At 36.7% G+C, this 24148-nt stretch overlaps 1 protein-coding gene across 1 annotated transcript in view; it reads left to right on the top strand.

Annotated features, from left to right (window-relative positions):
• LOC132130400 (netrin receptor UNC5D-like) overlaps positions 1-24148 on the top strand; it is a 205570-nt gene that overhangs the window by 110867 nt on the left and 70555 nt on the right. The window contains exon 2 of the mRNA XM_059542106.1: positions 21946-22146. Within this exon, the coding sequence (XP_059398089.1) occupies positions 21946-22146 (201 nt within the window). The remainder of the gene's footprint in view (positions 1-21945; positions 22147-24148) is intronic.

The following is a 24148-nucleotide window of genomic DNA, read 5'->3' as shown; positions in this document are numbered from 1 at the left end:
GTCTCCACAACCTCAGTTGAGAGACCACTCTCTATGAGTTGCGCCCCCTCAGAGGCCACACCCAAAGCTTCCAAATCTCTGGCCGGGGGTGAAATATAGTGCCCCGGGCCTGAGATAGAAGGTCTTTCCTGATCGGGATCTCCAAGGGAGGACCGTTGAGGAGATGAATCAGGTCAGCAAACCAGATTCGGCTCGGCCAGTGTGGAGCTACGAGAAGTAGACTTACTCCGTCCTGGCGGACTCTCTCCAAAACTCCTGGGAGCAGAGCAACAGGGGGAAAGGCGTACAGACGTAGCCTCTGCCACGTCTGTACCATAGCGTCCAACCCCAGGGGGGCTGGATGAGTAAGGGAGAACCATAGTGGACAGTGCGTCGTGTACTGAGACGCAAACAGATCCACTTCTGCTTGGCCATAAGATTCCCATATGAGCTCCACCACCTCGGGGTGAAGCCTCCATTCCCCTGACCTCAGCACCTGCCTCGACAGGGTGTCTGCTCTAATATTCTGAGTCCCTGGTATATACATTGCCCTCAGAAAGCGTAATTTCCCCAGGGACCACAGGAGGATCTGGTGCGCTAATTTGCAGAGTGGGTGCGAGCGCAGACCCCCCTGACGGTTGATGTAAGAGACCACCGATGTATTGTCTGTGCGGACCAGCACATGATGGTCCCTCAGGTCTGGCAGGAAGTGCCTCAAAGCTTTGAAGACCGCCATCATCTCCAGGCAGTTGATGTGCCAAGAGTGATGATGGCTCTCCCACAGACCCTGAGCTGAGCGGCCTTCCATTACCGCTCCCCAGCCGGTAAGGGAAGCATCTGTCGAGATGGCAACCCGATGACAAAGAGCTCCCAATACCGGACCCTGGGACAGGAACCAGTGTTCTCTCCATATGACCAAGGCGCGGAGACACCGCCGCGTGATCTTGATCGTACGAAGTGGATTTCCCCTCGGGGAGAACCCTCTGGTCCTGAGCCACCACTGTAAAGGTCTCATGCCCAGCAGGCCAAAGGGGATCACATTGGACGCTGCTGCCATGAGACCCAACAATCTCTCGAACTGTTTTACAGTGCGTGACTGGCCTAGCTTTAGCTCTGATGTGGCTGTGAGGATGTTGGCTACACGAGCGGGCGAAAGAGCGGCTCGCATCGTGACCGAATCCCATACCACCCCAAGAAAAGTGGTCCTCTGTAATGGAGATAGCCCACTCTTCTTGGTATTGAGCCTCAAACCCAACATCTGCATATGAGCGAGGACGACATCTCGATGCCGAACCGCCAACTGTTCTGATTCCGCTAAAATCAACCAATCGTCCAAGTAATTCAGAATAAGTATGCCCTGCAGCCTGAGCGGGGCCAGAGCTGCATCTACGCATTTCGTGAATGTGCGGGGTGAGAGGCATCGTCTCTCCCTCGGTGGGGAACTAAACAGCGTTGCCCTTTGTGTAATAAGTTACAGAAACTGTTAAATGCACCAACTTAAATAATAAAATACTGTACACTTACCGGTTGTGGTAAGTGTAACGCCTTCTCCAGACAAAGAGGGAACTGCTCCATCTTTCAAGAATAATCTTTGTGCGAATCCGGCATTAAACTGATTGAGATTGAGGAAGCTGTCCTCAGCAAAATGTGCTGCACATAGTTTTACATGTGGATAATAATTTTCGTTCGATGTAGGCGAATTCTGTTACATAAAATATCTCGCTTGGCATTGAACTTTGAGCTTTAGAATTTTACAGATATTATTTATACTCTAACAACAACATTACACACTAACTAAAGTTTAAAACATGGGATCACGAAGAATGGGACCTTTTAAGTTTAAGAACATGATTAAATTTTTTATGGTTTATATATATATATATATATATGTATGTATGTATATATATATATATATATATATATATGTATATATATATATATATATATATATATATAGGTAAGCCTGTTTCTATCACGGAATGGAAAAAACAAACTAATAAAGGTAATCATTACATTTTATCTCACAATTCTGACTTTTTTCCCTCACAATTCTGAGTTTGTATATCACAATTCTGACAAAAATTCTGGACAGAATTCTGAATTTAGTGCATATCTTATCTATAATTGAATTTCATGGTATAAAGAAAGTGAAATACGTTTCGGATGACATGAGTGGGATTAAATGATCACAATTAAATTATTTTAATGTCTAGAAAAAAAGATATTTGAACTTGAATGAGGAGAATTTGAAAGTAGGAATGAGGAGATGAGGATGAATGGAGAGAGGGAGTAACAGAAAGGCACTGTCAGAGAGAGATAAAGAGCAGGAAAGAGGAATGAAAAGAGAGGGTGTGAATAATAGTAAAGATTGGCACAGGATATGGTGTGGAAGAGAATGCTTGGTCAGGCAGCTGACCAGCCGAGTCCAGATTTAATCTTCCAGCTGCTGCTGATTTGATTACTTCAGTCTGGGATCAAAAACACGGTGTACATGCACTCTGTCAAATGTCTTACGTGATGCACCATTAACAAATCGAGGCCGGGCTGTGGAACTAGCTGCAAAAACCGCTCTTCCAAAATAAACACTTGGACACTGTCCTGTTGGTGAGTGTTTGTACCAATATGTCAATTTTTGGCTGGTTAGCATTTCCCCATTAGCTCTACCTACTGTGCATCACTTAATTCTAAAGTTTTGTTTCTGTATTGACAGCAGTTTAAATCAAGCTATGAATGCTAACAGCTACAGGCAGAGAGATTGATCGAAATAAAACCTAAATAGCAATATGGCTTTGTGTGAATTATTGAATATCAAAGGCTTTAATGTAATTCACTAAATATGTGTGCTGTGCATTTCAGAGTGAAGCCTTGCATTGTGTTCATTTACATGTCAGCAGCTCATAATCCAATGTTTTCAGTGTCTCAGAATGACTCTGCAGTAAATGCCACACACCTTAACATCTGCTGTGACTTTGAGTCTAACATAATGTACATTCAGGAACGCAACATACACCAACCATCTTCCCAAAATTTTTACTCTTTCCCTGACATTGATATAAGTTTTGATTAAGTGTGAGACAATGATTCTAGAAATCTTACAAAGCTAGAATAAAACTTATTTTAAAGAAGATTCTCTGTTCTTTGCATGTTCAGATATTCAAAAACCAAAATATTCTGGGTGCAATTTTTTGTGAATAAGATCAAAAATATTGGTAGTAGTACAGCAAACCTAGTGTTGCATTTGCAATATTTATAAATAAATTGCATTTGATTATATTTCCCTTAGCTGTGCAGCCCTAGTACAGGTTTGGTTAAGTTCAGCTTGTTTCCAGTCAACAGTTTTAGTATGAATGTTCAATTTCACTCGTAATGAATGCCTGAACCAAAGTAGCTAAGCTTGTCCTGGTCATTAATTGTGTGAAGCGTTAGCGTTTGATTGGGGCTGATTTGCTTGCGTGTGATTGTGCTTGATTGATTATGGTAAATCCACAGGATTAAAAGGCTAGGAAGATGCTAATGTTTATGCATGGATAGGAAGAAGAGCATCCCTTTAAAGAAAATCAAATGAGAAAAGATCGGCCACCAGTCTCAACTGAAGACGATCAATTAAAGGGAAGTTTTCTGACTGTCAGTGGGCTCTGTTACATTCTAAAGCGCATCAGTGTACAGGGATTAGCAGTAAGCCTGGGTATTTGGTGAATGTTAGCGTTAATCGGGCATGTGCTATGTACACGCACATGCACAGTTCCTCTCTCTATTCCTTCCCAAAAGCCATCCGACAATAATGAACTTGCACATTCACGTACTTTTCTCTAGGTTTTTCTCATCCTCTCTTGCCTCATTCGAGATGAATAAACATGAAGCTAATTATGGGTCACTATAGACCAGTCTCATGTTTTTCATATGAGCTTGTGACCTCACCTTGACCAGCACTGACTTTCCACATTTTTGTAGATTGTGCCATTTAATCTCTTCTATCAGAATCTGAAACTCTTTTGACATAAATTACTGCACTGCCACTGCTGAATATACATTTGGATTTTATCGGCTGTAAATTTATAATAGTTTCTGTTTTAGCATAATTAAATCTGATTCATATCACAGAGCTCCTTGTCACCTATGTAAATGTAAATCACCATTAAAACCTTTTTTAGAATCTGTACTGATATATTACATGATTTTTTTGCTTAATGAATACTTTTAAACTCTCCACTTAAGGCCCGTTGCTGTAATTCATCATGTTTTTTCTCTTATGCTGAGCACGTACAGCCTCATTAGAATGATTGAATATAGGCTGCTTATGTGTCATATCCTATGAACCAGGCTTTAAGAGACCTACTGTAATTGATGATAAGGAAAAACAAAGGTTTATTTGTGTGTTTTCATTAACTTTCTGCATTATGATTCTTAATAAACCTTTGAAAGTACATTCATGATTTCTAGCCTCGTAGTCCAAAAAGAGACAGACGTTTGCAGATAGTGATGAATTCAGAGGAGGGTGAACCGTGTTAATGTGCACTTTATTGGACCTGATGCCGAGTGGAACCAAGAGGTGAGACAGGTTATAACCTCAGATTAGTGAGCATTACAGGCTAATGAAGAGAGATGAGGGTTACACCTCTGGGAGAGACAAAGCACATGTGACTGGGGAAACAATTGAGGGATGTTGTCAGGGAAAAACAGGCAGCATGTGTGCATTTGTACATATATGTTTGTACTAGCACATGGGTGAAATGGTTGAAACTAAGCTTGAAACACTCCAAACGGCTGTAATTTTGGTGGAAATCCACTAGAAATAATAGTAAGAAGACCTTGAAGATGAGGTCAATAGGGAGCGCTGTGATTGGCTAATGAAGCGTAATTGAAACAGTGTAGCACAGATGGCAAAACATCTTTAAAAAAGGAAAAAACAGGCAGAATTTCCCAGAAATTATGTTAACCAGCAAAACAGGTCTTTATGGTGAAGTGGTTGACCCCAAGCTAGTTAGCAATTTTATTTTTTATTTATTTATTTTTTTTGCAACTGCATCCTGCTAGAAACCATGATTCCAAACACAACTGAGTGCAACACTGGCCATCCACTTTTTTTAGTAGCCTTGGTGCCATAGTATTTTTCCCATAGGTTTTCTTTTTTTTTTTTTTTTTAAAAAGGAGTCTTTATTAAAGAGTTGTTAGTCATGAACCAGAGTAGCCAGCTTTGAATCACATTACAATTTTTGATTTGAAGCAAAAAAAGTATTTGAGAATCAAGCAAGGGAAGCCGTGAAGGAACTAATCAACTAATCAAAAACAATGGAAAAATAGAAATGTTGATTTAAATATCCTAATTTTATTTATATATATATATATATATATATATATATATATATATATATATATATATATATATATATATATATAATATATTTTACATTTAATTACAGAGATTGCAGATCGCAGTTATTTAAAAAAAAAATAAATAAATTGTTGAAATCATGGGGGCGATGGTATATTCTTTTTGTTAAAGCCATCAGTTAACAGTCTCGTAGCTCACAGTAGGTATGTTATCAATGAAAATAATGAAAGGTAATTTTACCTCTGGAGACAGATTTTTGCACTCTATATAACCTACACTGATCTTTTTAACAGACTACACTTAGCCTGTTAGCTTTGTTCTTTACTATTTCAGAATGAGGGGAAAAAACTCAAATAGACACGCAAACACACTATTACATTTTTGGTGATAGTGAAGTTATGCTTTTGTGACAATGAGTGATGGGTTATTTCTACCTGGTGTTTATACATTGTGTGTTTGAGCGTGTATCCCTCTGTGTTTCAGGGTTCAGAAGTTCAGTGAATATGAATTCTGTTCCGCTGAAAATACTGCAGGCTATCACTCATTCATGTATCTAATATATACTGTTTCCTCCCTGAAGTTACTTTCAGCGAAAAGGGTTTCCGACTTAGTTGACAAGAGCCTCTCCCTTAGCTTCACACTGTCCCTTACTGAAGTGTTTTTATTCATGGATTTTAATCCTTTTTTTTTGTTAGTGTTAGATTTTGTGAAATGCAGTAAGCTAAAGTTGCAATGCTAGTGAAAGCTAGTCATGCTAATGGATATAGCATGTGTGTACAATAAGTTAAGATTAAATTTAATGTGAAATCTCTTTTGTGGAAAGGAAAAGCAGTGCAGAAGTCACATTTCCACCACATAAACATGCTCGTCACTGGTTGTCATTTACATATAGATTTTTTTGATGAAAGTTTGAAAAAATGTCAAGTAAATAAATCTCCAGCTCTCACAGGAAGCCATTAAACAGAGCCCTCTAATTCGTGCCTCTGAGTCTGACATTTAAACTTCAGAGCCAGAGCAGCAGTGACCAGAACCAGCATCACAGAAAGAAAATATCACTCTGCGGAAACACAATTACACATGATAGTAGTTCAACTACTGTGACCTTCTAATTCTAATAGACAAGATTATTTTTATGGAAACAGATCATGTTAGATTGTTCAGAAAGAGACATTTGGAAATCCTTTTATAGAGAGCATTGCAAAAGAAAAATGTTGTGTTCTTTTTACTGGCATAAGGCACTATGGAATTGCTGTGGTTTTTATACTTGTTCATAATATAATGCTTTTTTATATGTCATACAAAATAATAGCAAAATAAAATATGCAATGTGTGTGTGTGTGTGTATATGTATATATATATATATATATATATATATATATATATATATATATTTGGGCTGTCAGTAATTAAAATATTTAATCTAATTACGTGATGTGGCAATTAATTTATCTAATTAATTGCTAATTAAATTTGGCTGTGAAAATATCACCAAAATATCATTTAAAGCCATTGCTGTGAAAAGTATCAAGCAGAAATTACAAAAAGTAGCTTTAGAAAGAAATATTTTATTTGATTTAACATAAAATGTATTGCACATAAACATTTGGACTACAACAACCTAACATAAATTATGGAACATAAGAGAAGACAATTTGAAAAAGTCATTGGCAACCAAATCAGCTTGGTTACCAATATTTTTCTTTTGAGTCTGGTTACCAACATTCTTCATTATTTTCTTTTATGTTCCATAAAAGGGAGTAAGTGATACAGGTTAGAAACGACATTAGGGTGAACTAACAAAATATTTATTATTTATAAATTGTGTGTGTTATTTATTATTATTAAAATATACAAATATGCGAGTGTTAAATGATAAATGTCTTTATGAGAAAGTCATTAAGTCATTCTTTCGATTCAGTCGATTTGGTCAAACTGTGGATTCATTTAGAAATGAATCACCGCTGCATTTCTTGGAAATTCTCAACAATTCTGCTGTGGCTTTATAGATAATATTGTCGTTTGCTAAATTAAGCAAAACAGCAACCTTTACAAACCAAAGCTATTCTGCCATGTTCTTCTTAGAGAAAAGAGGCTTTCTTCTGGCAAAGCTTCCAAATATGCCATAGTTGTCTGGTCTTTTTCTAATTTTATTGACACAAACCTTATCATTTAACATGTTAAAGTATTGTACTTTCTGACTATGGGGTGGATTTCCTGGGTTGTCCACTCCTGGGAAGATTGGCATGTGTCTTGAATGTCTTCCACTTGTGAATAATTTTCCTCACTGTGGAATGATGGACTTCAAGTTGTTTACAAATTCTGGGAAACTACACTTCCCAGATTGATGACCTCAACAATTGCTTCTCTAAGATTGCTGCAGATGTCTTTCCTCTTTGGCAATGTGTTAACATACACCTGAATTTATTTGGTACATTTATAGCTAATGTAAAATATAGACTTTTAAAATGAATTCTTGTCTAAAGAGACATTTGTGATGCTCCTTGCCTGGTTGTAATCATGGCAGTGCAAATAGTTTGATTGATGATCCTGTATCCCGGGACTGGCATTGCGTAGATTGTGTGTCAGTCTTTTACAGTTTTGGCAGTTTGCACGTCATGGAGTAACTTCCTTAACTGTACTCAGAAGTCATCTGAACTTTCATTATAGAGGACAGTGGGGTGTCAGGTAGTGATTTTTCTGTTTTGTAAGAGTCGTTAAAAGCTCTGTCTCACCCTGCTGTAATGATTATCTCAGGTTGTGATGGATTCTGGGCAAAAAAAGGTAAGAGGTGCAAGTTTTATGAGTGACATTTTTCCATATATGCGCACTGACAGGAGAATAATGATATTAATAAATTCACCAGAACGATCAACTTTCGTTCTTTTTGAGGGATATTAACTTTATTTTTTTATAGAACTCAATTCCTCTCTGATGCCAGATTTTTTAATGAAATGACAAAATGACAACATTTAAGGTATACTTTATCTGTTCTGCTCTGAGAATGCTCTCTGAGTACTGGAAAGAAGAATATATTCTGTGTTTCATTTAATAATGCTATGCAGTCGAGAGGCTAGCAGAGAAGATACACTCTACATTGGCTCCATTTGGTTCAAGCAGCCAAGACAGATGAGAGAGAGAGAGAGAGAGAGAGAGAGAGAACTGATACCTACTTTTATAAAGAATAAATTGAGATATTAAAAGGGGAGAGTGAATGGAGCTGGCTTGCATATTGCTCACAAAATAACAGTCATTATGGGTCTATTATGGCAAAAAAAAATATGGAAAAAAAAGAATATGCAGAATTTGTTTTGGGGATTTTTTTAGTTATGCATTGATCAACTTGGATTTAAATGTTTTTAAATATATCAGCATTCCCTTTAATAGAAATGCAGATTTTAATGAAATGCCAAGGTTAACAACATTTTTTTTTTATGTTAGTAAGTTAAGGCTGCCAAAGTTACTGCATTAACTGATGTTAAATAAACTCCTCAGTTCCTCAGTTTTATAGTATACCATTTATCAAAAACATAAATTAACTTATGGTGTGTTCTTTGATTAGATCTGGAGTCATGAAAGACAGTTGATTGCATTCCGTTTCTTCCTGTTGCACTTTTATTTCAGTTAATTCAAATTAAAATGTCATATACTTAGCTTTTGTTTTAGTTTTTGTTAACCATATTAGTTTTGTTTGAGATTGTTGCACTGTTATTAAGTAGTTGTGGTATGAATGGCTGGATGAACAAAACAAAATGCTTTACATATCAGCCACATGGCTCTACATGTCTGAGAGTTTCTTCACCAAAATAAGCTTGTAACACACTATAGCCATAGGTCTCTCTGCTCGAAACTGTTTGAAAAAAAATATTTTCCATTTCATAATGCAGAAATGCCACAATTCATCTTTAACTAAGCACCTGCAATGTGTTTTTCCTGGCTGATTTTCTTTCTCTTCTGAGAGAACGAGTGAGACAGGGAGACAGGGATTTGGCTAAGGATCTAAGACATCCAGAAGACAGACGTAGAGTGAATGCAGCGTCTTCATGATTCAGACAGATGTTTGCCACAGGACTTACTCAAAGGGACTTCCCTAGAGAGAGAGAGAGAGAGAGAGAGAGAGAGAGATTTGGAATCCGACCTTCATTTAGCAAAATCCTATCAGTTCCCAGTTCTCCAGGTTCCTTCAGAAATTTCTCTACAATAGCCTTTTGGTCACGATTCTCCAGTGATTCTTTGATATCATGTGGCATATTTGAACAGATGGTGTACAGACATCATCGGTGTATCTGTGTGAGCCCCGTATATTTACATTCTCCTCTCTAACCATAATGCCTCCTGCTGTGCCTCACAGTAGTGCTTCAGATCAGTCTCTATCTCTTTATACTCTTTCTTCTTCTCTCACCCTCTTTTGCTTCCTTCTCATCGTCATCCTCCTCCTTTCCTGCTGAGTTTCTTTCACCTGTCTCTGATCAGCTCTGATCAGCATCTGATTGAGAGAGGAGAGGCTAATTACGCTGACTGACAGAATGAGACTCCCCACCAGACTCCATAGAACTAGCCTGTCAGGGGGAGTTTGGTGTAAGGAAAATAAACAAATGAAGTGTCGCTCGTTTTTAGGTAGACGTGGACCGTGGAAAGGACATCCTGGGACAGGCAAACATATGAGGTTATCACAGAACTCGTGCGGTTGATTCTCATTGTAGATACAGTACTTGCTGCTTGCTTCTTGATGTCTGGGAAGGTGGTGTTCATAACGTGTTTTCAAAATGAGGAATCAGCTATCTATTTATAACTTATGAAGCTCATGAATTTTTACTGATGCTGCGGAGACGTAAGATGTTATTTTGGGTGGGTTTATGGTAAAGGTGCTTTCTTAAAATCTCTTTCCAAGCGATTGATTTCATCTGAACACTCATCCTGATGTTGTCTGAACCCTGTATACCCCTTAAAAGCAGCTCTGGTTTAGAGACGGGAGTGTGGGAAGCAGCCATCTCTCTGTCTTGTCCTTCTTGTCCCTCAATTTCTCCAGTGTCTCATGGCTCAGTGTGGTTCATGATTAATGTGTCTGTCATGCTCATCAAGAGCTCAGAAAATCCTTTCGGTTATTCATAGTCCCTCGGTTACTTTAAGCTCTTCTCTTCTCTTCTCTTCTCTTCTCTTCTCTTCTCTTCTCTTCTCTTCTCTTCTCTTCTCATTACTTAATTGCCTTATATCTGATCTCTTGTCTTTTCCTTATCATTTCTTTTCTCGTCAGTACTGTACTCTTCATGTCTTCTAATCTCTTTTTGTCACTCATTTGTAACTTCTCTTCACTTTACATCTCGTCTCATCTGTTCTCGTGTCTTAGCTTTGCACAATTTTCTTAGTTACTTAGTCTTGTCTCTGCTCTGCTCTTTTCTTCATTCCATATGTCATTATCTTACCTTTCATCACCATCCACATTTCTTTTCAGTCTCACTTCATTTATTCTCTTCTTGTGTTTGATTGGTCCTTAGAAAGGGATTGGCAAAATAACTGCTGGTGTGTATATGTACAGTAAACATATGTGTATGTTCACAATTAAGGCTGGGAATCAAACAACGATCCTCAACCCTATTCACAATATACGCTGTGGAACATCGATATTTGAAAGAAAACAATAGAAGATCTGTCTCACATAACGCATTGGGTAGTTGCCCACTCTCTGTATTTTTGATGAGAGTCCTATAGTGAAATCACAGGAACTTGGAGAAGGTGCTGTGGATGTTTTGTGGAAAAAGTGTTAAAACTTTTGAATAGTAATGCAAAAAAAAAATAAAAATGCAAGAAGATTGGAGTGAACTTCTTTTAACTTGAGCGCAGCATTTTTAGAATGCCGTTTCATGCATGAGACGCTGCAAGAGACGCGAAAACAACGGTCAAATGCATCCATGTTTGCAATAAAAAAACAATGGGAAAGCAGTGTAATGTCAAATAAAACCCAGTAAAGAACTACTACTGTATGTATTATATGTAATGTTTGAATCACGGTGACAGGCTTAAAGCTGCTGTTCATTGCTTTTACAGAACATTTATAGTTAAAAATATACTACTGGTGTTTTACCTTCAGTTATTTTGAATTTCTAACCAAGCAAAGATATTTAACAAGTGATTTGTTGAACATTTACATCATGTTGAAAAATGAATGTGTGTTGTACTTGGAGTAGAATTGTCTTTAACTATAGGGTTAATATAGAAAACATTATTTGAATCAAGTTGTAGCTACATTTTCAAGTTGTGAAAATCCCAAAAATTGAGAATTGGTCAAATGTCCTTAAAAATCGAGATTAAATTTTTTTGGCCAAATTGCCCATCCCTACTGTGTCATATATGCTGGCCTGTCACCCATGTTATGGATCTGATTCCCAGAGAAAAGGCATACTGGGAAAATGTATTTCAACCTTGTATGCACTGTACTGTATGTCACTTTGACAATTTTTTTTTTTTTGTCAAAAGCATTTATGTAATGTAATGCATTGAAGAAAGTATTTTTACATAGATTGCATGCCTCAGCATTAAGTAATATGAATGAAACTCTTCATAGCACTCTGGCTTTTGTAGGGTACTTAAAAGCTTGGTTTTAGATTTTCAATGCTTTTTAGGCTTTTACCATAGTTTAGAAGATTACAGGACAAACAAGTGGACTGACCACTTTGTTTTCTCTAAAACATTTTACTCTTTACAGAAACAGCCAACGAAATAGTGAAAAGATGTATTCCTCCCTTTTCCAATGTTTTTGTTTTGTTTTTTATTACAATCGTCACCAAGGTGCACAACAGTTTGACATATTGAACATATTGCACTGCAGTTTTCTTTTCTTTGTGTGCATTGAAATCAAATATAGAATTTAGTGTAACTATATTATATTGTTAGTAATCCCTAATGTAAGTACTTGCCTACACCAGTACTTTATTACGTGTATATACTTGTTTAACATATTTCATGGTGATGGCTGCTGTTCTTTTCTGATGCTTTTTGCATGCGTAGAAAAAGTATTACAACTAATTCAATGAAAAAGAAAAAAGAGATATATGAACAGAGCTCTGGGGCTTCCCAGGAACTTTGATCCCATGGGACTGCGATTAGTAAAAGAAGCGACTCTTAGTAATATCACTTAGTTTGAAGCTCTTTGGAGACAGAAAAAAAGAGAAAGTCTTCGAATATCAAGCACTCCGGAAGGACCCTCGCTGTCTGTTCGCTAAATCTCTCCCACACATCCAAGAATCCTTTAAAAGGAATTTCATACCATCTGAAGAGCTCTGAGATTGATAGGAGGTATCGTCTGTGTACTACTTGAGTTCCTTGAACCATCATCCTAGCAACTTTTATACGCTCGTTCCAGCATTTCATGTAACCGTCAAGCACATTTTGGATTTAAATTACACTGACTGTATTAAATAATCACTCTTCCTTGCCTGTCCATTAAAAGTTTGTCATAGTATTTAAGCTGCATCACATGGAATGACGATGATCAGAAGTAAACAAAATTTGACATTAACTTTACCCTGTCGTGTTAATTCTACCATCTGAGACTAAATCTCTAATTATATTCAGCCTAACAGAAGTACATACATGAAAGCGACACTTCTTCACCCTTTTGTAAAATGTTACTGTTACTTAAGGATGTTTTATTTGTACTAATTAGCTAACGATTGTGGCCCTGCATTTGAATTTTGAGCAGTGCTGCAATTACAGTTCTGCTTTGTAAATGTATGTACTAGCAGCTGTTTGATTCTTAGTTATGATATTTATGACCAAGTCTGCTGTATCTCTCCCTCTCTGTTTCTAAACCTAGTGAACTGTCTAGCAGCATATTAACTGAAATGGAACGTCATACTCTAAGTGACTCATTTGGAACACTGCATATTCACAGCTGTATGTGTCATTTACAAGAGACTCAGCTCATTGACTTTAATAAAGACACATCAAGAGAAATTGTGTGATATTAAAATAGGCATAAATATACAGTACACTACGATTTAAAAGTTTGATGTCTGTAAGATCTTTTTTGATCTTTATTGAAGGATGCAATAAATAGCAAATATCTTTATGGTCAACTCTGATCAATGTTACAAAAGATTTATATTTGAAACAAATGCTGTTCTTTTGAACTTTTAATTTATCAAAAAATCCAGAACAAGTTATGTCATAACTGTTTTTAAGTTTCTTAATAGGAGTTTCATAAGCACCAAATCAGCAGCTGAAGTAGTGGTTTTTGAAAATGCAGCTTTTCCATTTTAATAACAGTTCACAATATTTGTCTTTTAATGTAATTTTTTTGATCAAATCAATGCAGGCAAGGTGAGCATAAGAGACTTCATTGCTAATGCTTCATGCAATGCTTTTCGCCTCAAATTTACTTAAGAGTCTTACCTTTCTGAACAGCATTCATATTGGTAATGCATCTTAAATGTTTTGCTTCTGTAGGTGGCTCACTAGCTATTTAGAACAGTCTCTTTGTTTTGAATTTTCTGTTTCGTATATGTTTGCTGCTTTGAGAATCAGTGAACGTTCAATTATTGGGCCCTGAAAGCCTGCTATTGTAATGAAGTATTATGGGATGTCTTTATTTTCCCGTCAGCAGTAATCCAGAGCCCAATCACATTAGCTCTTTTTATTTATTATTATTCTGTAATTTTACACCAATCTATTGTTTGGTTTCCACACACTCTATTGCCTAAACCTCCATCTCCCACTTCCTTTGCTTCTGTCCCATCTCTCTCTCTCTCTCTCTCTCTCTCTCTCTCTCTCTCTCTCTCTCTCTCTCTCTTTGTCTCACTGTTTTATAAATTGGAAGAATGGTGTAGGTTTCTGGGGGAGGTTTTTATACCATTTTATTATTATTATTATTATTATTATTATTATTATTTATGGACCAAAATATGGAAGAATTAAAGAAATCCCACAATGCTACAGTGCAGAGCTGAAGCATTTCAAGGTATAGTTCAGCCAAAAAAAAATAAAAAGTCATTTTCTCACCCATATCATTCCATACCTAAAAGACTATTTGTGATAAACATTATTTTCGAAAAATGGCATGTGTGTGCGTATGTGTGTCTGTGTGAGAGGCTGATCTACATGTGGTATGTGTTATTGTTCAGGCTCTGGGTGAGCTGTATGTTACGCAGGTTCATCAACCTGCTGAGAACTGCCATTATCTTGATCGTGATCTACCTGCAGTCTGTCAGAACTCTCCGAGGTGCACTTCTCTCTAACTTTCTCTAACTCACACTTTGCACCATTTTCCAGGATTTGCAGAATGGAGGTTTATGCAAAGCTCATATTTTCACCTTTTTTTTTTTTTTTTAAGTTTGTTGCTGTTATCAAGTTTGTTGCTGTTATTAATATATGTCCTAATTGTTGTGCCTGGTAAATACGGCTCTAATGTGCTAAATAAATAATAATTAAAAGGCTTCAATGTGCTTATCTACCATTTGACAGTAACTTAGCGAGTTACTTAATTTATCACTTCTAGGTCAGAATGGTTAGCATGCTTGTACTTTGTGTGTGTGTTTTGCGACATAGACCTCTCAGTGTGACAGACAGGTGTGTGTGATAAACTCATTTCTCAGAGCCAGTGGCAGTGACATCTTGTTTTGCTCCCGTAGCATGAGATGTATCTAGTGTCCGTCGTTATTGCTGGGGTGGCCTGCCGCTCGTATATCATCGCTGTGGCAACCAACTTGGCCCTGACAGCAGAGGGGGGATTGAGAAGACGCGGCCGGCCATTTTGCCATTTCTGCCTTATCACACTGTGGATTGAGAGAGCAGATCGGTGCTTTATCAACTCATGCAAATGAGACGCATTAAATAGCTGTCAGAAAGCTTGAAACAGGAAGCTTTGGAAAACACACATATGCTCAATCACTGAAATCATCCTCTCTCGCTCTCTCTTAACACACGCTCACATACACAGAGCTCAAAAGCCCCTCAGAGAGGCAGTCAGGACTGTGTTATTGTGTCTAAGCCATGATTGCATTAGGATGTCATGGTCACTTTTGTTCTCTTCAGTTCTAACAATGCAACATTGTGAAGATCAAATGTAATTAATTCATTAATTTATATTTTTCGTAAAAACAAACAAACAAACATATATATATATATATATATATATATATATATATATATATATATATATATATATATATATATATATATATATATATATATATATATATATATATATATATATGTATATAGTGCAAGTTGGATTGTTTTGCTTGTGTCTATTGTTGTGTGTCCACTCAAAAAATATTTAAGGGCCAATTCTTAAGATTTTTGTTTTTCAATTGCATATAAAATTTCCATCCATTTTGATTACATATTTTTAACTTAAACAAACTAAAACTTTATGTGATGCAAATTTGCAGCCTTATGTAAATGAAACGCGTAAGTAATAAGATATATGTAATAGTAACAAAAAATCAAACTTGTTTTAAATGCATGTATATGTATTATCATTTAATAAACCCAGTGTATTTAAAATGCATCACATTTACATAATTGTTATCATAAACCCAACTTATTGAATATATTTATTCCTACCCCACCCAATCACAGTGTGATAAAACTAAATCTAACTACAACACACACAAAAGAACAGCAAGACCAACTTTTACATTATATCAATTTATTAATACTCAGGGGTTGAGTGGCTCTGTACCACCAACCTTTTCATACATATTTAATTACATGTTAGGAGAACATGAGTATGAAAGGAACATTTCACATCTACATTTTAAACTTTTAACACTTAGATGGACTCAAGTACAAAAATTTAAGGCCAAAAAGATGAGATCTCGATTGTCATTACTTAAGAGTTCTTTGGTAACAGCTTGGTTGTATCCAGGATTTTCTTTGTAGTGGGTGTGGTTATGTTATGACGCAACGTGCGAATGCGTGTCACGTAACTTTCCCCAGCTATTAGTTTAAATGCCGTATGGCGCGACACGGGAGATAGGTACATGGTGGTTTGGTGTTGTACTGTGTGAGCATCTTTGCATTGCAGTTTGAGTTCTCCCTTCGTCCTGATCTGTGCTGCTGATGGTTACTAGCAACAAACTTGGCATTTCAGTTATTGAATTGGAGCTGTACGTCTCTTACCATGCATGTCCGTTTGTATTGCTGACGATACCCGGTAACAAATTTGGCATCGCGATCACTGATTTGGAGCTGTACGTCTCTTATCGTGCTTCTGCTGTTCGTATTACTGACGATATCCGGGTAGGTCGTTTGATTTATTATGTGTTATAAATAGTGTGTGTTTGTCCTTAAGTATGCGATTTGTTTTTATGGTAGGGACGAACTTGGCAGCACAGTTGCTTTATTGGTCTTAGGAGGCATTTCATATAGGAAACATTGTGAAGGTAATGTAGTTTTATTTAACAAAAATATAAAGTTACAAGCAATATGTCTAAATGTAACGTGTAGATTTGTTTGATGGTATATTACATTGTGGCACAGGTTTTATTGTTGTATTAGAACGAGCTGAAACTGCCACGTCCAGCCCCAGGGCTTATATTCCAGCTTAGCCATTTCGGCCCCCGGTTCGTCCTCCTGTTTGGGGTTTTGTCTGTTTGTTATTTTGTATTTTGTTCTTGTTTGTTGTATAGATGTAGGGTTTATTTTCTCTTTTTCTTTTATGAATAAAAGGACCATGTTCTACACCAAGGCCTAGACATTTATTAATTTAATTGAATAGCCTGAGTGGGTTTACTGCCCTCTATTGGGTATCTAAGAGTGGGTGTATCAGCCCCTATTACATCTTCAAACGTGCACTTGAGCTTCGTTGCGTAGCTTCAGTTAAGCACATAAATCAGTCCAAAAAGTATCAAACACCCCAGAGTGACACTGCAGAACTTCCAACATCTGCAGGTTGGTCTCCAGGACCAACACCAGCACCCTCTGAACGAAAGATGTTGTCTGTGCAATTCCAGACTCAGCCTCTGCACTTCCACAGTCCTGCAGTATAAACAAAAACAATGAATATTGTTCCAATGCCAGTCACGGTGTCATTTTCAGAATTTTTAAGGGCACATTGTTTACAAATGTACACTGCCTGGTCAAAAAAAAAAAGTCACCATTTGGATTGAAATAAGCAAATTCTATAGAATTGGATGATTATTATGTTTCTTTGATGATTATGGATGTGTTTTTTATGTTTCTGACTTGTTGTATGTTTACCAATAATTTTTTTAACCAAAACTGATGCAGTGTGGAGCTTTTCATTTCTTAAACAACCATGTCTAAGGACGTACTAATTTACACATTCCACAATGACAATAACAAAATTCATCAGGCTCAATTTGTGAAATAGTGTCATACATTCATCAGGCTAAATTTGTGAAATAGTGTCATACATTTTCATGTATGAATTGATCACCAGTCCTGAGCTTAACTCTAATGAGTGTCTTGAGGATGTGCTGGAGTAGACTTTACAGAGTGGCTAGAATCTCCCATTGTCTATACAAGATCCAAGCCAAAAATAATTGCAACTCGGAAATAAATGTTGTGATGTTGCATAATGTTGTTTAAACAATGCCACAACAAAGCACAATGTTATGAAAGCTATAGGTGGTCCAATAAAATATTAGTGTGCAACTCTTTTTTGGGCAGGCTATGTTTTAATTAATCAGAGTACATGCATTAAAAAAGCTATTATTTAAATGAAATCAAATAGATGCAAATACAAAAAAAAAAAAAAAAAAAAATGTGCCAAGAATCATTTTTTTGAGTGATGTTGTTTGTGTGTGAATATGCATGAGTAATTTTCCGTCAGGAACAAACAGACGGTCCTCCCCTTAAAAACAGTTATATGAATCACTCCTCATACAGAAATATGCAGCTCTGTGGTTCCCATTTGCACTTTCTTTTTCTTTCTTACCCCCCCCCCCCCAACTCTTTCTCTCTCTTCTTTCATCTGTGACTCTGTCAGATGACTATTTTTCCCTTTCATCAGACTGCCATCATGTCAAGCACTCCTGAACATCTGTGATGGTGGCTGGATAAAAGCATATGGTGTATATGAGTCCAAATGTGTGCGATTGTATGTGTGCTTGCATTTAAACATGTTGCGATTTGTGTTTTTGCTTGTTAGTGTTAAAACATTTGTTTGTGGGCGTTCAAAAATAGCATTAGCACACATTACAGTATGAAACTGCATGGTCCAATATGTTTGTGCATGTATGTGAATATGGATGTGTTCACACTCCTACCTGGTGCTCTGTGTGTGGGAGTGTTCATTCTAAAAAGAAGCATATCGTGTCCATGAGCACAAAGCATTAAATTATACAAACAAGACACTGTGCAATTAATGCTCTTATAGACAATAATGTGTTTTCTGTCTTCTATTTAAATATATCTTAATGTAATTTATTATTTAATTTACAGTCTTTGGTGTCATGTGATCCTTCAGAAATCATTCTAATATGCTGATTTGGTGCTTAAGAAACGTCTAATTACTAATGATATTGAAAATGGTTTTTCTGCTTTTTTGAAACTTCAAAAGAAAATTTATTTGAATTTTTTTTTTTTTGTAAAAATCTGTCAATTTTTTGTACAAAAAAATTGATGTAGATACAAATTAATGTATCTTTGTTGATTAGTAGTATGAATTTATCAACCCAAAAATTTAAATAAATAAATGATAGTGAATTTCTGTAGCTCAATGCTCATATTTTTATTTAGGACTTTAACCCCTTAACTGTCACCCCGTCCCGAACACGGGACGCCTACATTTACTTAACTATATTACAATTAAATCTTATCCAATCCTGACAAACTATATATCGTTAGAAAGGTCTCCCAAGACTCCCAAATATATATTTTACCATATTATTACCAATGTTTTTTCTTAAACATTATATAGGAAAAGTAATAGATTAATTTATGACAAGAGTGCACCCTCAAAAATCTACATTATAACAGTTTTTGACCTTTGTTTAAAAAAAAGACTTCTTCGTTGCCTTTTTCTCTATCACCTTTTAGAAATCATCAGAAATTATATCAACTGAAAACTTAATCTCTAAATTCTTCCTTTAAAACCCATTTTAAAATCAGACATTGCATTACCATGTAAATGGTACATCAATATCATGTTACAAAATGTTTTCAGTCATGAATTATAAAAATTTAGGTTTGTATCATGCACTTTCAAGTCTATATTCAAAAACATGAGTGACAGTTAAGGGGTTTTTAAGGAAAAACATCTGAAATAAGTTAAGTACATGTAAATAAGTATATAAATGGACAATTCTTAAATTAAATTAATTAAATTAAATCCATCTTGATTGAATTGTGAAAAGTGAGCATTCCATACTACAATGGAGCCAGACTTATGAGTTTACATTTGATGAAGAATGACCTTGAAACATGGCCTGCAACCAGTTTTTGGCCTGGATGTGGAGCCATATACCCAGGTTGTCAATTCAGCTGTTGCTGTTATTGCCGTAATATGTTTTGAATTAATGTTAACCATTGTTAAATTAATGCTTTAACTTTTGACATGATTTTAGAAAAGGTTAAGTAGTTATTTGACTTTTGGTTCACATTATTAACCTAGGAAAGTAATTTTAGTGGTGAAACATTTTGCTGAAAGATTACTAAGGTAAATTTTTTATTTAAAGGAAATAAAATGATGTACTGATGAAATATTCATAGTAAGAGAAGGAGTGTATATTAGGAAAGTGCATGTTGACTTAAAATCTACTGAGCTATGAAAGAAACACTTGAGTGATAAAATTGTCCTCTGGTTTGAGAGAGACAGTGAGAGAAGTAGGGGTGGCGAGAGGGCTGTGATTTTCTCAGCGTTAGCGGCACACGCAGGCATTTCTCTATTCATTCTAATCAGGATGAGTCAGGTATGTTTGCCAGAGTATAACGCACCTGTGCGCACACACACATACACACGTAAAGTTTCCCAGGGAAGGATTAGAAGTCAATAGAAATTTCTATTAGGCTTAAGATTTCAGTCAGGGGAAAACGTTTTCAAAATTTCCCATCCAATTACATCTGTGATAGTTTTATTAGTGAGGGAGAGTCTTATAATGTGTGTGTGTGTGTGTGTGTGTGTGTGTGTGTACACATGCAGTGCCAGAAAGAGAAATGGAGAGAGAGCAGGAGAGAAACGTGAAGAGCGCGGGAGGAGTGCTTTAAATCACTGTGTGCTTGTGGATATTTCAGCTCTTGTCACTCTTGTGTGGCTCTTTTATCCACAAGACACTTTTAGACCCTAAATCTTTCTCCAAATATCCTTGTGTGAAATAGAATTTCACACCCGTATGTGGTCGATTTCATGGGGCATGTCAGAACAGTTTTCCCTTTTTTCATAGTCAGTTTATTATAGATTTACAGTACTTTTATTGTATTTTTGGGCTTGTGATGCTTTATTTGACAGAGACAGTGAAGGGTTACAAGAGAAACATTTCAGAAGTTTAATTATTGTTTTATATAACGATATGTTTTTGTCATTTTATATATAATTGTAGCTTTACTTTGAACAAAAGGATTTTGAATTATGTAAAGATGTGAATATATATATATATATATATATATATATATATATATATATATATATATATATACAGTATATGTATATATTACAGATAGGTTCTATTTGTTAACCTTAGTTAACTACATTACTTGGTATGAACTACCTTCAACAACAACAAACAAAAAAATGTAATAATAATGTAAATAATTATTCATTTCAATGAATTTTTACATCAGTTCATATAATTACCATATAGTGGCTGAGAAATGCCTATAAGCACAATTGTGACTTTGCACAGTGCCTCTATAATACTGTATATGCCTGCTCGAAATCCTTTTTCCAGACTTTTTTGTCTTATACACCCTATCCACAGGCTTAAAGTAGTCCTTCATCAACACAGATCAGAAATATTATCTTTTTTTTTTGTCATCCCAGGTTTTGCTAATATTTAGTCCATTTATATTAAACAATTTTGTCACTTCATCCTCCAACTTCAGTTTGTATTTCTACTGAGATCATTACAGTGAATATGAGATGCATGGACACATGTGTTGCTGCCTTAGGACAGTCTAAAATAAGTTATTTCAGGAGGCAGCGTAATGAAGTTACCCACCTTTTGGAACAGCCTTTGTGTTGGCAAGCCCTATGCTTTACCTTAAAATGTTGCCTCCATTAGCAGCTCACTGGGTTTTGGAACAGAGCAAGCACCTGCATATAATGTCTGATTTAATGTGGAGCCACAGAGCCCAAAGGAGCTGTCCGTGGTCCTCAAAACGCTCACGATTGAGTATCTACTGGCTGCTGTCCATGGTGCTAAAATCATCTGCAGGCACCTTCAGCTGCTTTAGGGCAGTTTTGACTTCATCTCTCTGTGTCACCGGCTCATATGGTGCTAGTTTGAAAACATCATCCAACCTGAGAGTGCTTTTGAAAGTGATTGACAGGCCAGTTAAAGAAGTGAGTACGCTGGCCATCAGGGATCCTAGCTGATGTTTCTGATTATAGGAACTCGCAGATAGATAGCTGTCCTTTGAACGGATTTGGCTAGTTAGACATTTTTGCTCCATTTTGAATGAAACAGTGACTTTTCTTCTAGAGCTGATGTATAACTCCTGAATTTTTGTTGCAGGGTCACGTGATGGTCTCTCAGCGATGTCTGGAACGCTGCCTCACTTTCTGCAGGAGCCCGATGATGCGTACATTGTCAAAAGCAACCCCATCAAGCTACGTTGCCGTGCACGGCCCGCCCTCCAGATCTTCTTTAAATGCAACGGGGAGTGGGTCCATCAGAACCAACACACTTCTTTGGAGCACATTGAACTAGGAACTGGTAAATACCCAAGTGCTGTCCTTGTCTTTAAAAAAATAGTTCACCCCCAAAATGTTAATTTACTGAAATTACCCTCAGGATATAAAAGACATAGATGAGTTTGTTTATTCAGAGGATACATTGGTGAGCAAGAGATGTAATGCTAAATTTCTCCAAATCCATTCTGATGAAGAAGCAAACTGCATTTTGGATGGCCTGAAGGTGAGTAAATTTACAGCAAATTTTCATTTTTGGGTGAACTATTCCTTTAATGCACCTTCTATCTGTCTGTCAGTGCCTGCTGGGAGAGTGGCATCCAGCATGTCAAATCCTACAGCAGCAGACGTTCAGCTCAACATTTTGCAGCTTTCATCTTTCTGTTCACTCTCCATCAAACATAGTGTGCTATGAGTAAGAGCTTGAAAGAGACTGATTGTTGCATTCAGTGTTTGCTGGTGCAGATTCTGAAAGCTGAAAGGACTGATCTAGTGATGCAACTTAGTGAAATAAAACTTACAGTACTTGACCCAGGCGTGAATTGGTGCTTTATATTCAAAGATGTTTGAAAAGCAGTCTTGCTCATTTCAGGCATGTTTTTACCATCTGTACTTATTTATTTCATCTTTATCTGTTATTGATAAAAAGAGACAACTATTTTAAACATTAAAACAGAAATCAGTTATTTTAAATTGTAATAATATTTTACAATATTAATGTTTATACTGTATGTTACCCAAACTTTTAAATTGTAGTGTATGTGGATAGCTATTCATTCATATCAACGTAGTCAATAAGCAGAGGGTAAATGCTGTTGCTTTTTTGCTTTATAAGAGACACAAACAGAATCCGTTCAGAAACCAATCACTGATCTGCATGTGTGAAAGTGTGTTTGCAAACAACTCAATGTTTGTTTTAACTGCCATTGGGGGCATATTTTGTTTTGTCATATTTGGAGAAGTTTGTTGCTACACCTGAGGATTTGGCTTCTGTTCTGTGTTGATAAATTGGATGGAAAATGTGGTAATAAATTAGATTTGATGACAATCAAGTTTGTAATAATTCTAAAAATTCTACATTATTTGGCTTAATTTAAAATAAAATACTCTGTTGTAACTTAGAAATCACTTTATTTACTTCATAGAACTTACTGTTGAAATGGTCGCACTGCGATGTGAAACTAATCTTATGGTGCACTTATAATAAAGACAATCCCCTGGAGCTACATGGATTTAAGTACCTTGTAGTAGTGATTATGGATTAGCCCTTGTGGGCCCCTTAAACCTACAGCCTTTTGGTTATCATCCCATATCTGTTACCACTAGGCCACACCACCCCATTGTAAAGTAGAAGGAACCTACTGCTTACAAATCTAAGTAAAATCAGCTCACACACTGAAAGCCCCAAGGCTGATCTTGGATCATCTGCTAAAATAAACATTCACCTCAAATGTGATGTTGCATGCACCCAGCTTGCTATCTCAGCATCCTCTTAGCACACTTACAGATATCTTCTATCCGTGCCCGGCATTGACCATTGAGTCTCAGCGGGTTGTTGGACTGCCTAATCATCTCTGTACATCTGTGAGTCTCCAATGATTAAGACCGGGATCCCTTGGTCCAGCAGAGATATGCTCCGATCGCATCTCTCTGGCGGCAAAGCTGATAAATCAAACTCGGAGAGCAGGAGCCGTGATGTCCTTGGACTGCCTGCGTGCTTGCCTGGATTATTTGTCCTGCTGGGATGAATGGAATCACTCACGGATGGATGGTTGGTAAATCTGTCAGTACTTTTGAAATGGTGCACTTTTGTGAAGACTGGTAAAGACTGTAAAACTGCACTGCAGGACAGAACGAGGTTAATATAGACACAAAGTGTCTTGCCGACGTGCATATAAAGAAAAATAATCCCATTTTATCTGTATAATATTAGTAATAATGGCTTTAGTAAGGTTTACGTGAATCAATTAGGCCGGGGAAGTCGTGGCCTAATGGTTCGAGAGTCGGACTCCCAATCGAAAGGTTGG

The sequence above is a fragment of the Carassius carassius genome, chromosome 47, assembly GCF_963082965.1.
Source record: "Carassius carassius chromosome 47, fCarCar2.1, whole genome shotgun sequence".
NCBI classification, from domain to species: Eukaryota; Metazoa; Chordata; class Actinopteri; order Cypriniformes; family Cyprinidae; genus Carassius; species Carassius carassius.
This window is presented reverse-complemented; position numbering and strand designations above follow the sequence as displayed.